Consider the following 13,982-nt stretch of genomic DNA (forward strand, 5'->3'; position numbering starts at 1 on the left):
GCCTGGACATTCGGCCTTATGAAAAGGACCACTTGGAAAAACGATGGCCGTTGTCTATATACGGTTTCGGCTCTGTTGCAAGGGGGCACCTGGAACCCCAGAAGTGACAGTGACCAGGCTGGCCTCTCCAAGGCAGACCAAGGAATGGGCCACTGTGTAACGCCAGCACCACCTGCCACAGTCTGGCCCCAAGCACAGCCTGGAGCAGCGCAGGGCCTGGCAGGGGTGGACCACCAGAGTGCCCAGAGAAGCCATGGCCAGACACAGCCACTGGAAGCCCCTGGTGCGGACAGTTACCTTTCATGAAGAACCGGCAGGTGGGACGAGGCCTCACCTTCCTGTCGCTGGGGTCTTTCACTTCGCCTTCCTCCAGGTCATCGTCCTGAAACAGAGGACAGTGTCTCAGCAAAGGTGGGAGGGGAGCTGCCCATTGGCACTGCTGCCACCAAACCATAAAGAGAAAAAGCTGGGCGTGGGGAACTTAGATATTTTCAGACTGTGTCTTGGCCCCTCACCAATTCCTGTCAATTTCCCAAATCTTAGATTCCACAACTTTACAATGAGGGATGATTGCAAAGCTAACCTACACGCTCTAAGCATCACTCACACAGAGGAACATTAGGTACAAACACCCTGTGTACTCCATAAAGCACTTTACAACGCAGGATTTTATTACATTTCTCCTAATTAACAACTTTGGGCAGGAAACAGTTACCCTTCAGGTTAACTTCCTCTAATTTAGTCTTGGGTGGGGAGAAAGTTAGACACTCAGGCCAAAAATGCCACCTGCCCGGTACTATTGGCCCTGACCTTGGCCATCAAATTTTAGAGTAACCCAGGAGCTTTACAAAGACCAAAGACCCACAGATTCCAACAAACAGCCAAGACCTGACCACTGCTCTGTGTTCTCCCCAAGCTGCCTACCGCCCCAGGGCCTCCTCCCACCAGCCTGCTGCTGGGACCCTCCTCCAGCCACCCCCAGCACCGTGGGTGCCCAGCTGCCCTCCTGACATCCCTGGCACATGGACTGGGTTGGCATGCCCAGGATGGAAGACCCAGCTTCTCCCGGTGTGACCCCGCAGGGCCAGCCTGACCCCTCCCACTCCCGCAGCACCACCCTCCTCCAGACGTCGCCTGTCCCGCCCAGCCTGCTGGAGCCAGCTCCCGCCTGGCCTCCTCACACGCCCTCCTGAGCGCCTCCGGCCTGTGCTCCACAGCGCAAGTGCCCTTTTCAGACTCCAACCTGAGCACCTTCCTCCCTCGCCTCTGCCCTCACTGTTCAACTCATCTGAGTTTTCAGGCCCTCGGGAGGCCTTCCCCGCATGCCCCGCCCAGCGGGTCCTCCTGGCTCCAACCCCTCCGCTGTGTTTCGGCTACACCTGAACATGCTGGTGTTGACCACACTGCTGGCGTCTGCCCCGCGCACCATGTGCCCAGTGGGGCAAGACTGTGTCCGCCTACTCACCACCGAGTCTCTGGGACCAGGCGGCATCTGGCTCGTAGTAAACTGTCAATAATTATTTGCTGGATGAAGAAATGCTGAAATCAAACCCTGGATTCATGATGACTTAACCTTTTAAAGCTTAAATATTTGCATGATTTTTGCCTTGAAAATATTTGATTATTAAGAAGTATTTTGGGCCAGGTGTGGCAGCTCAAGCCTGTAGTCCTAGCACTCTGAGGCAGGAGGATGGCTTGAGCTCAGGGAGACTAGTCTGAGCAAGATCGAGATCCCATCTCTACTAAAAATAGAAAAATTAGCTGGCCATCGTGGCATGCACCTGCAGTCCCAGCTACTCGGGAGGCTGAGGCAGGAGGATCGCGTGAGTCCAGGAGTTGGAGGCTGAGTGAGCTGTGATGACAACATTGCACTCTACCCAGGGCGACGGAGTGAGACTCTATCTCAAAAAAAAAAAAAAAAAAAAAAAAAAAGTATTTTATAATGAAAAGACCCCTGGGGGTTCTATTGTTAAGAGAACCAAGAAAATCTTCTTTTTAAAGAAATGGTCACAGATAACATGACAGGACATCTCTGTCCTCTGGTCTTTTGGATCGTATTTCTCTTCACTATTATTCTCACGACACTAATATCTTAATGCCATATTTTATGTAAGCTTAAATCTAACTTGAGAACACATTCTCTCTTTCTTTGTTTCCTTTGGAAAAAAACAAAACTCATTTGAAAAGTTAGAATACATTTAAATTTTTCTGCTGCACTTGGAAACCTGTGCGCAGGAGTTGACATGTGAGCACAGAAGACGGGCTGGAGGGGCGGGAGGAAGAAAGGAGAGACCCCCACAGGCAGCAGTGGGGCAAGGCGGGTTCCATGCCCTCTCCTGAGGTGGCAGAGGGGCAACAAGGCCACACAGCACCTGGCTCTCTTCTGTGTGGCTCCCTGGGCAGGCAGGACCAGTGACCGGAGGGCTGGCTGGCAGGGACACCCTTGCTTCCCACCACACAGGCAGGTGCCGAGCACGGGGGAGACAGTTCCTCCCCACCGCAGGGAGCGGCCCTTCCAGAGCGGCGTTTGGATCTGAAGCGCGTCCTGGCAGCGCACCAAAAACAGGCACCGGTAACTCAGGCCGTGGGCACAAATGGTGTGGTTTAGACAAAATACTTTCACGGGCTTATTGTACAGATTGATGTCCCAATCAAGGAAACTGTGCCCCAGGATCAGGTCACCTGTCACCACGTCCCAAAATCTAAGAGGGGAAAGCAGGAAGATGTGCCCTGCGAGAGGAGGAAGCGCTACCGAGCCACGCGGAGGGCAAAGCGACGGCTCTCCAGACCCTCAGCGGGCCGGGGCGGAGGGGAGGTGCCCGCAGCAGGGCAGAGGGACCCGAAACTCTCTGCGGAGTGGCACAAACACCCATTTTCGAGGATACAGGCCAAACTGCACATTTCCTCCTCATAAAAACATCCAGGTAGTTCACCTCCAAGGCCAGGGCTGCCTGCCAGCAGTGAGAAAATACCTTCCAGAATGTGCACTTTCCACCAAGAGGAGACGCTGCTTTCCAAGGATTTAAAGAAAAGGGGACCTGGCCACAGGCGGGTGCCCTCCCCACCAGAGAAATGTTCCCAGAGGCAGGGAGGGGACACAGCATAGGGAGGCCGGCAGGGCCTCTCAGACACGGACAGGCGGGACGAGGGCCCGGTGGAGACTGAGCGGAGAGCCCACGGGGTGAGCGTGTGAGAGAGAGAGAGAGAGGGAGAGAGAGAGGGAGAGAGAGAGGGAGACAAGTCTGGAACTGGGCCCGAGAGCAGGAAAAGCCAGCCAAGAGCTGGCGCGCTGCAAGCACAAGCTGACGCTGTGCCGGGTCCTCCCCAGCCGCGGTGCAGGCCGACGCTGGTCACCTGAGCTGCCCTCTACACGCGATGGCCTGTCCAGCATCGCCCTTCCCGCCCACTGCCGCTTCATATCGCAAAGGCTCTCACCTTGAGGGGCCCCAGCAAGTGGGCTTCGCCTGTTTGCTACGACAGTCACTGACTGGCTGCCTACGACGCGCCAGGCCCCAGGAGGCGGCGGTGACCCAGCCAAGCAGGTCCTGGTCTTGAGATGCATGTCTGTGGAGGTGCAGGTAGGAGGAGTGACACACACCCACAAATGAGCCTGTCAATTCAGAGTGTGGCGGGTACAGCCAAGATGGCAGGCCAGGTGCTAAAGGACGGAGAAGAGCATGGGACGCAGAGTCTGCAGGGGACAGCAGGAGGAAACCGGAGGGGCTCCTCGGGAACGTGGCCCGACAGCCTGGAGGTGAGGTGCTCCTGCGTGCAGGCTGAGACCACGGCTCACAGTGGCCGCCCGCCCGCCCGCCCGCCCTGGTGAGGCCTGCTGCCCCCACAGCAGGCACAGACTCTGCTGTGCCCAGCCACAACCCAAACGTCACACGCCAGTGCCACGTCCAAGAGCACAGACCTCCCAGGGGACTCGGGGTCAGGGGCACAGCTGGCAGTGTGGGAAGAAAGCCGGCCTCCCTGGATGCCGGAGGAAGCTGTGCGGGGATCTCCTCAACACGCAGGGCGGGTGAACCGGAAACACCCAAGAGTGCAAGAAAGTCAAACCGGGTTTTTATTCCGTGCACCGTTTCTAGGGCAGCCAGCAGACCACGACCGTGGGTGCCGCCCCCACCATACTGCAAAGCCCGTGGTGAGCCACAGCCAAGGCCCTGCAGACCCCTGCATAGACCCCTGACCCTGCCATGAATGCCCCGTGGACTCACACAGGGCCCGCCACACACACACACACACACAGGGCTGTTATCTACAGAACACTAAAACCAAACTCGCAAGCAATCTCAACCCAACGATGTCAACTTCTGCCCAAAATCTCCGCGAACTTGACAGCCTGAGTCTCACGGCTCCCACTTTGCCTCTGCAGCCCTGGGGTGCAGGGGTCTCCGGAGGGGAGCGAAAGCACGGCAGCAAGCACAAGGCGCCCATGACGGCAGCCTTATCGCACGTAAAAACATAACATAGTATTAGTCAAAATTATTAAGGTAGGAGCCCACTTCCTACATCTGGCTGTGAGAAGATAAGAGATCTTGTAACCACACCCCCTCCCAAAGTTCTGATCTAAAGAACCAAAGTCAGAGGAGCAACATCTCAAAGCCTGTGAATTACTGAGCAGCACCGCCGCCGGGACAGCTGACAGAGCAGATGACATCTTACCACCACTGGGCGCACACAGACCAAGATGCCGCTGGGACTGTGGTGCTCCAGGGAAACCTGCGGCTGGACTTTCGATTCATGATCTCACCACCCAGCCGAAAGGTTTCTGCCACGTCCCACACACCAGCCACTGAGTGGCATGAGTGGCACCCCACAGGCAGAACCTCCTTCCCCGACCCTTCCGGTCTGCTCTGTCCCCCCCAATCCCTTTGTGCTCAACCGTCCTGCAAAGTACTGCTCACTAGGACTTCTGGCTGTTTTCCCAAAAACACTCATAATTAAAGTTCTTTCAACAGGACTATCTTCCATAAAAGCCCAACCTACTCAGGTCTACGGTCACACATACACACTTCCCCTCAAGCTGAGGGCCAGGTTAATTTAAGTTACAAGGAGTGTGATGGCTTCATCAGAAGCCCGGTCTCCCCCAGTCTTCGGCAGGGTCTGCAGGGATGCACCTGGTGCCTCTGCAGGGGACAGGCGACAGGGAAAAGACAAAAGTGCCCAAAGAGCAGACACAACTGGAAGTGAACCTTATTCTCTTCAGCCTTAAGAACCTAACAAGAGCTGAAAATCCATGAGGGTCCTCGCTGAGGGCTAACTCAAATATTACTTAAAGACAGCAAAGACAAAGGAAGAAATTATCTCTTTAAAGAAAACAAAACCCGGTACCTAAAAAAACTGGGGACCAGGCATTTTAATCACTCCAACCAACAGCCCTGACGCACGGGGCAGCGCGGGACTGGCCGTCGCTGGCTGCCAACGACGCCCGTTCCTCACTCCTGATGCTCAGCACCTCCTTTCCAGCTGCTGTGGCGACTGGCCCGCAGCCTCTGCTCCCCGCACTGCCACCCCCTTGTCCCGAGTGACCCGTGAAGCACTGAGTCACGCCCACAGAGTCCCTCCCTCCCCCGTCCGGGCAGCGCGCGGCGGGCACAGATCGCCCTGCTGCGCCGTACTCACGTCTATCTCCCCGTCATCGATTTCTCCATCATCATCCTCCTTCTTTTTCTCCTTGGTAGCCTCCAGGGGCTCCTTTTCTCCCACGCTTTGGGCACCAGCCGCCCCCTCCTCCCTGTGAGCGCCGTCACCCTTGTCCTCGTCGTCCTCGGCTGCAGCCTTCTCGGCCTCGTCCTCCTGGGCGGCGGGAGCCGGCTCCTCGGGGACCTCCTCATCATAGTCCAGCTCGTGCTCATCCAGCTCCCTCGTGACCGAGGAGGCCTCGTCCCTGAGGTCGCTCGTCCGGTCTTCCTCCCCCTCGTCCCCTTCATCCTCACCCGGGGGGCTAGCTGGGCCCCTGCTCAACTCGTTGGCCTCAGAGTCCTGGTCCTGGGATTTGGGCTCACTCGCTCGGTCCTCCTCGTCGGAGCGGTTGGCCTCGTCCTCCTGGCTCGGCCCCCTGGCCGCATTTTCTTCATCCTCCAAATCAGAAGCCCTCCCCCCAGCTCCGTCCAAGTCCTGCTCAGACCCACTGTCCCTCAGAATGTCATCATCCGAGAGCCCCTGCGGCTGCTCTTCGTCCTCTGGAGAGCGAGGATCCCGTTCAGGGCTCTCGGCCACATCCATCGGTACCCACAGTTCTGGAAAGGAAAGAACACAGAGTCATAGCATTTAGCAGAATGGCGAGTCAACCCGTTCCTGACCTTCCTGGCCCACACTCCTTCCTGACCTGGCGGAGAAGCAGGACCTCCGGGTGCACACAGCGCTCTGCAGGGGAAGCCAGGCCGCAGCTCCACGGCACAGGGTCGGATTCTGCGCAACTGAGCTGGGCGTTGGGCGCCTCCTGTTTTCAGTGATCCGGCAGAATGAGACGGGGCCCGGCATACCCCTCCCCCTCTCAAGGGCAGCCCACACAAGGTAACAGAAAGTGAGCAGTAAGATATGGATTGCAAAAAACATGTGTGATCCTTAAGAATATTTACTCCTGAAATTCAGGATAATTTGCATTATGGAAGGAGATAGCAAAATTGAAGGCAACGTGTGACCATTCTCCTGGAGTCATCCTAAGGATGCCCGGGCCAGCCGTCGGCAGGGCCCAGGTGAGGAGCCCTTTCCTGACGCCAAGCACACTTCTCAGAGCAGGGCCTCCAGCCACCCGTCAGGGCTCCCCGGGTGCTCGCGACAGACACAGACCCGGGGCCTCCAGCGATGCCCAGCGGCAGCGTCCGTGTGTCCAGTGACTCTCACACCAAAGCCCGCACGGGGATTTGTTGTAGAAAAGAACATTGGCAGAAAACTTTACACATCCAAGTAGTGTGCTTATGTAAAAGACAGTGTTGCTGGAGAAGACTTTATTTCTATTTTTACTAATCCAGATTTAATTATACAGTGAATATTTTCTTGTTTTCGCACCTCAGAAACTCAAGACAGAGCACTGCCCCCTCTGTCCTAAAGGGGGATCACACAAGGTGGGGCACGAGCGAGCGCCAACCCCAGTGGCGAGAGGCAGACCCGCCCACTGCACCCGCCCGGAGCAGGGGGCCCTGCCAGTGGGCGTGGAGCAGCAGGAACAGCAGTGGGGTCTGTGTTCACTGGAGTCTTCATCCTCTGAGGCTGTTTAGCATTCTTTATTTCAAATAGCATATGTCCCAGTCACACCACTTGGTATCTCAGCAAGATCTGGAAACGGTTTATTCATCCCAAGATAACTATGGGCTTAGAGGCAGCAAGTCATGCATTGCACACTGGCATTTTTTGTATATATCAATTACTCATGTAATTACATATATTAAAGATAAAGGTATATATCTTTTAAGTTTATACTTTTAAAAGGACAACCTGTTTAAAGATGCATAGTATCATACATTGGTATCTGAACCTACAGTTAAACATCTTTCTTTTTTGCTGTTAATGGAAATTAAAATTGCACATACATTAGGATAAATCCCTTAAAATTCATTACTTTATAAAAACTAAATGATTAGCTATAATACACATTTACAAACCAACCAATCCATTCGAAGTCACTTAAAAGTAGACAGTTTGGAAAATCGTTCACTTTTCGGTCTATCTACACTGCCGGTCAGTACCCAGAGGAAGGGCCGCTAGAAGGAATCACTGAGAAGTCAGTCCCGAAATGCAAAGTGAGGACTGGAGGCGGCTACCCCACAGGTTCCCGAGCTGCAAGCAGCTGCAGGGGCCTTGCTGCACAGTGGACAGCGGCCCCCTGCTGAGGCCTCTCGTGTGTGGGGTGTACAGCAAAGTCAGGCGGTGAGTGGCAAACTGGCAATGCCCTCCCACCTGTACTTAGTGATATTAATCTGTCTTTGTACAGTTTTTATTACATTGTATATCTTAAAAGCTTGTCCACAGAAGGGCAGGGACTTTCCATCTCCCCAGCTGCCCAAGTGTAGCATCTGTTACTCAGTAGGATGCGGTCATGCTGAACTGGTTACTAAGTGTTATAACCTGATAAATTCAGATTCTCATACTTTATAATCTAATAGCAACCTTGGAAACAAAATTATCTCTTAAATCAACCCTTATACAAAACTAAATGTCCCTTCAAACTATTAAAATATTAAAAAATCACACTGCTGATACTCTGCAGAACACACAGCAAGACCGCCACTGCTTTGCAACATACTATCCTGCACTAAGCAATGCTTTGCACAGACTCTTGGAGCCTGGGATCAGCCCTTTTTCTAGGGCCCAGGTGCAAACCGGTTTGCACTTTGGTTTCATTGCCACGATTATGCCCAAGAAAATTGTTTTTTATATTTTGGCAAACTTCAAGTGAAATCCTAAGGAAACGAAGGAGTTCCTGACTTCAATTATCTGAACTAATGCAAGAAGCAGGCCACTTAGCAGCAGGAAGGCGCCTTTTAGTGCGCTGTCTTCCTCACGGGATACAGGGGCAGCAGTCTGGGCTCTGCATTACAGCCTGGATCCCAGCTCTGCTGCTCCCGAGGGTTAGGACCTTGGGTTCGCTCATTGTGTGAACTCGCCAGACCTCAGCTTCTTCGTCCGAAACATGGGGACAGTGGTATTCACTTTATGAGACTGTCACAATGACTTGAAGAGATACCCCCTGATAATGTGCCTGGAACATGCGAGACACGCTTTAACTTACGCTGAATTACCGTGAAGACGAGTAGACGTCATCTCCCAGTTATCACCACCACATCCCTGTCACTGTTGTCACAGTCAGTCCCAGACTCCTGAAGCACTTGGGAGTGATTTATTCGTTGTTTCACTCACAGACATCTGAGAATCCACTTAACATGAGACTACCTTAGGAAAGCAATGCAGTCAAACCAACAGCCAGCCACCGCCTGAGGACAGACTACCGCCAGGCACCTAACTTACACCCTCACGTCATTCTGAATTCTCACATCAGCCTTCAAAGTAAGTGCTGGTCCCCGTCTCTAGATAAGGAAACCGGGGCCACATGGCGGCTGCAGCGCAGACCCGCTGTCCAGGTGCACGCACTAGCGCAGCCCTGGACTAGGAATGGAGGGAGCGTCTGGGAGCCAACCCCTACCGTTAGCCACTGTTCTGTAGGAAACAGGGACCCAAGTTCCAAACAGATTTTATAAATTCTTTTTTGGAACATACCCCATGCATAAATTGGGGATTTCTGTTAACTAGATTTTGCCATCTTTCTTTTTTCCTTTTTAAGTTTTGTGCTGGTCCATCTATACTCCCATCTCGGCCCTGTGAGAAGCAAATACACACGTTTTCATAAAGATGGACAAGTTACTGTCTGATCGATTAATATAAAGACTCCTAGTTAAAAAACAGTGATGACAGACCATGTGAAGATCCAACTGGTGACATCAGTCATTTATTTTACGATTTTAAACTTGTCTAACGTTCAAAGATTAGACACTTAAATTAGACATGAATCCAATAAAAGAAACCCCCCCAAAAGAAACACCACCTTTATACTGAGACCACAGGAAATGCTGACGAAAATTACAACCCTGAGAGGTTGGTGTATTGCGATGTAAAATAGTTTTAAGAAGTACTCACCGGGCCTGCTCGCCCTCTGCAGTTTGACTTAGGAAATTACTTCAACATCCAAGGCTGCAAAATCACTCTTTCTGCCTCAAGAGAATGGCCCGAGAGTACCTGATGCCCACCCAAGGCAGCTCACTCTCCGTGTCAGTGGGGACTTCTGAGAATCACGGCTGCTCTGAGAGTCTGAGGAAGGGGATGGCTCCTCTCCCTAGAGGAGCCTGGACATACCAACTTATCTTCCACTTCAGGGAGTTCAAAACCTCTCAAGGTCCACCCAAGGTCTTGACATTAAGAACTCTGACCTCAGTAATTATACATGATTCTATTACATATCCATACTTACCACACTGGGTCACAACCATGTTGGGAGACCCCCGCTACCCACAGAGCACCCAAGTGTGAGTGCTCAGACTCACTTCTTTGTTCCCTGAGCTCACCGAAGGGCTGGCACTTAGTAGCACAGTTACCAGATTTATTGTCTAAACTGGGACATTTCTGAGACTAAAAGGGGGCACTATTAACAATTACAGGCTGGGCACAGTGGTACATGCCTATAATCCTAGCACTTTGGGAGGATCACTTGAGCCCAGGAATTTGAGACCAGCCTGGGCAACATAGTGAGATCCTGCTTCTAAAAAAAATTTTTTAAAATTAGCTAGGCGTGGTGACATGTGCATGTAGTCCCAGCTGCTCAGGAGGCTGAGGTGGGAGGGTCACTTGAGCCAAGGATTTCAAGGCTGCAGCAAGCTATGATCGCACCACTGCACTCCAGTCTGGACAACAGAGTGAGACCCCATCTCTAAATAAACAAAAGTCAATTACAACAGGCATGAACAGGGGCTTCCCTAGGCACACTAGGACACAGTCACTGACTAGTCACTTACGAAGCTCTGGCTCGTTTCCTGAGGAAAGGAGTCACATTGTCTTTTTTCCCATGGGACCTCCTGGGATTTTTTTTTTACTGTCAGAGGGTACACACAGGTGAACACCTTTTGGAGAAAAACATGCCAATGAATCTACCTGTTTATCAGAAGCAACTTGAGTCACACCTTGTGGCACAGAAGAGAAGGAACACCACTGGGAATCAGGAGGCAGCTTGAGTTCCAGGCCCTGCTCTGGCCAGGTTAACTGTCTCTCCGGGCGTCAGCGTCCTGTTTTGAAATTAACTCAGTTTGGCACATATCTGAGTGTGTGCTCTCCGCCAGGAGCAAGGAAGGGACACATGTGGCCCAGTAAGTGTTAGCAATGAAATGGAGGGTCCTATGGGCAAGTCCTAAATGACTCCCAAGTTTACAATTTTGCTCAGTTTGGTTTTCTTACAGAATCACCCCGTAATCGAGGACTCTCAGCAAGATTCAGAGCTAAATCCTTAATCCTCTGATCCACAAGATGGGGAACTTTCCCAGGGAATGAAATAACAAGTGTTCATCGTTGTGATTCTGTTGCCTACTGCATTTGGCAGACAATCCTTGATAAATGCTTGTTGAATACATGACAAAATCTTGTTACCTGATGAACTACCTTGATGAACAATACCAGAAAAGAATTTAAATTAAGTGCCTAATTTGTAAAAGACGACAGCACAATTCAGACACGGACCAGGTGCTGTCTCCCTTCCCAGCGGTCACTCTGGGAGGCTGCACACCGATTCCAGTGGCACTGCTGAAGCACACAGCGTTTTGGGACCTTCTCTTTCTGAGCGCCCTTCAGAGCCTGCAGAACACTTTCCTGGTGCTCTCAGTGGTGGCAAATCTTCCTCCTCTCAAGGTGGGTCACTTTGAGAAACTGCTGCAAGTTAATCAGAGTCTCATCTGGGAAGTGAGGTGAATTATCAAGCCAGGTAAGATAACTTTTGGCCAAACATGGGGTGTGGCTATTGAATGAGACTGATCTTCTCATACAGTTTATATTTTTACTACCAAAACAGGAGTTCTAAAGAGGTTTTGGCAAGGGAACAACCATGAAACACAAGCATAACGTTTTGGGTCAATTACTTTTAACAGGCCAGTCCTTATTTGAATGTCTAAGCTTTGATATGTCTGGCTAAAACTCTCGTTCACAACTTCATGGGCTCACAGTATCTAAAGGATGTCAGGGTTGGTGACGGACCCTACCCGCAAACTGGCTAAGTTGGACCACCAAAAAAAAACCCTGCTCAATGAGAAAGTACTCACCTTCAGGTGACCCGTAGCTGTGATAAAACACAAAACCTCTTTTAACACGAGCAAGGCCTCAGCTTACCTGTTTGCTTTCTGGAGTGATTCCACAAAGCTTTCTTACAATGTTTGAGCATTTCCCACCTAAAGCAGGAAAGGAGTTCCGGCTTTGGGACACATTTGACTGGTTCCAGACCTGGCTGCGCTTCCCACTGTGCTAAAATAGTAAAATGACCGGGCAGAGACTCTCCTCCCAGGGTTGGGAAGTGGGAATCTGCCCCTGTCCAGGCTCACCCTGGGTTACTCAACTACAGCCCTGGGAAAGGACCGCTCCACAGCAACAGGACAGAGGTGAGTCTCACAGGAGAAAGGACGAGAGCCCTGCTACACCCCAAACAGTACTTCCGATGCCAAACAACCTCTTCGGTTTTTTTTCCTCAAATGGTCTGAAGAATGATCTACTCTTGCTAATGAGTTTGCTAAACAAATCTCATCTAAAACGATCAACCACTCTGCCTAGCAAACTCAGCGGTCATATTCAGGAAAACTTAATTTTTAGTAGAAGCAATATTCTAAGTCTTAGGCTCTTCCAGCACAGGAGCGGCAGTTAGCTTACATCAGGGACCCGGCACCCTCTGAGCTTCTAATCAGAGAGTGCAAGGAAGTTACATATTCCCAGCACGCTGGCGCGCGTCGGGGGGTGGGCAGCAAGACCAACCCGCGCACACTCTGAAGCGGCGGGAGCGAGTTCCAGGAGTCCCCAAAGAGCTCAAAGTTCCCCGAAGAGCCCATCGACAGTCGGGGCTGGCCTACTCGGAGGCGAACCTGCGTGCCTCTCACCCCCCTTTGCGGGCGGCGAACATGTGCCGCACGAGTGGCCCGGAAGAGAAATGACAGCTTCAGGAAAATAAACTCCGCCGCGGGGCGCGAGGAGCTCCGCCACCGAGGGCGCCCGAGGGCCCGGGGGCCGGGATCGCGCGGGCGGAACGCGGGGCCGTGCCTGTCTCAGCGTCCCCCTTCCCGGGCCCGGGAGCCACGCTTCGGCCCGCGGCTGTGCACGGCCGGAGGCGCGCCGGGCTCCCGGGCCTCGCTCCCGCCGCCGCCGAGGCGGCCTCCTCCTCCCCGCCGCCGCCCGCCCGGCCTCCCGCCGCCCGCCCGGCCCCGCTCACCTCAGCGCGGGGGCAGCGAGGGGGCCACGGCTCCGCTGGAGTCGGGGCGGCGCGGAGAAGACGTCCCTCGGCCCTTCCGCTCCTTACGGGCTCCGGCTCCAAGCGCGACGCGGGCGGAACAAACGGGCTCCACTACCCGCGGGGGCCGGCCATTGTGCGACGTCATCGGGTCGCGACGGCCGTCCTGCGGCCGGCGGGCTTCCCTCGCTCGCCCCGCCCTCCGCTCCGCTTCCTTCCGGCCTCCGCGCGGCCCCGCGCCCGCGGCGCGCGCCCGCCAAGCCACGCCTCGGCGCAGGCTCAGAGAGCGCCCTTCCTCGGTGGGCGGGGCTCCGGGTACGCGCCTGCGCACTGGGCTCCCCGCTCACGCCGGACCACGTGCGGGGTGTCGGGCAGGCAGCGAGGGGCGCTGCGCTCGGCGACGGCTGGGGCGGGTCTCAAAGCTGAGGGGTTTGAAGCCGTTTTTGTCGGGCCGACTCCCTGCCGCGTTCCGGGGTGCTGGTGCCACATGCTCGGCGCCGGGACCGACTGAGTTCCGTGCTTTGGGCTGCGAGTGTAGACGCCTGGCCAGGACTCGCGTCCACGCGGGCCGTGACGGGTGCGCTCCAGGGGGTGACCCTCGCGCCCCGGGGCCGGACGGGACGTCGGACCCGCGAACTGACGAGGACGGAGGGGCCCCGGCCAGCCGGGAAGGTTCTGGGCGCTGCACACCGGGGTCACGCCGGGGGGCCTGGTCGCAGCTGCCGAGTCACGTGTCCCCAGTGCGACGCGAGGGCTGGCCCGGCGGGCTGCCTTGGGAGACGGGCCTTGAGGGGATAATTGGGTTAAATGAAGCCGGAGGTGGGCCCGCAGGTGCCGTCTGCAGACCAGGACGGGCCCCCGCCAGACCCGCTGTCAGCACCTGGTCGGCACCTCCAGCCTCCGGAGCAGCGGGGACGTCGTGTCCGTTTGAGCCACGTGGCATTTTGTTAGGCTGCCCACGTGGCCCGTGCGGCCCACTTGTATGAAATACCCGGTTGGCAAACTCAGGCTC

The 13,982-nt window shown here is 54.3% G+C and overlaps 1 protein-coding gene across 3 annotated transcripts in view; it reads right to left on the bottom strand.

The window, feature by feature from the left end:
- ZC3H18 (zinc finger CCCH-type containing 18) overlaps positions 1-13,116 on the bottom strand; it is a 55,273-nt gene extending 42,157 nt beyond the window's left edge. For 2 of the 3 annotated variants that reach the window (XM_069497890.1, XM_069497889.1), the window contains exons 1-3: positions 12,953-13,116; positions 5,629-6,245; positions 298-382 (exon numbers count right to left, since the gene is read on the bottom strand). In XM_069497890.1, coding sequence (XP_069353991.1) covers positions 298-382; positions 5,629-6,231 — 688 coding nt within the window. In that variant the 5' untranslated portion in view covers positions 6,232-6,245; positions 12,953-13,116. The remainder of the gene's footprint in view (positions 1-297; positions 383-5,628; positions 6,246-12,952) is intronic. The other variant, XM_069497891.1, reaches the window with a different exon arrangement.
- Between the last annotated feature and the right edge of the window lie 866 nt (positions 13,117-13,982).

Source organism: Eulemur rufifrons, chromosome 23 (genome assembly GCF_041146395.1).
Source record: "Eulemur rufifrons isolate Redbay chromosome 23, OSU_ERuf_1, whole genome shotgun sequence".
NCBI lineage: Eukaryota > Metazoa > Chordata > Mammalia > Primates > Lemuridae > Eulemur > Eulemur rufifrons.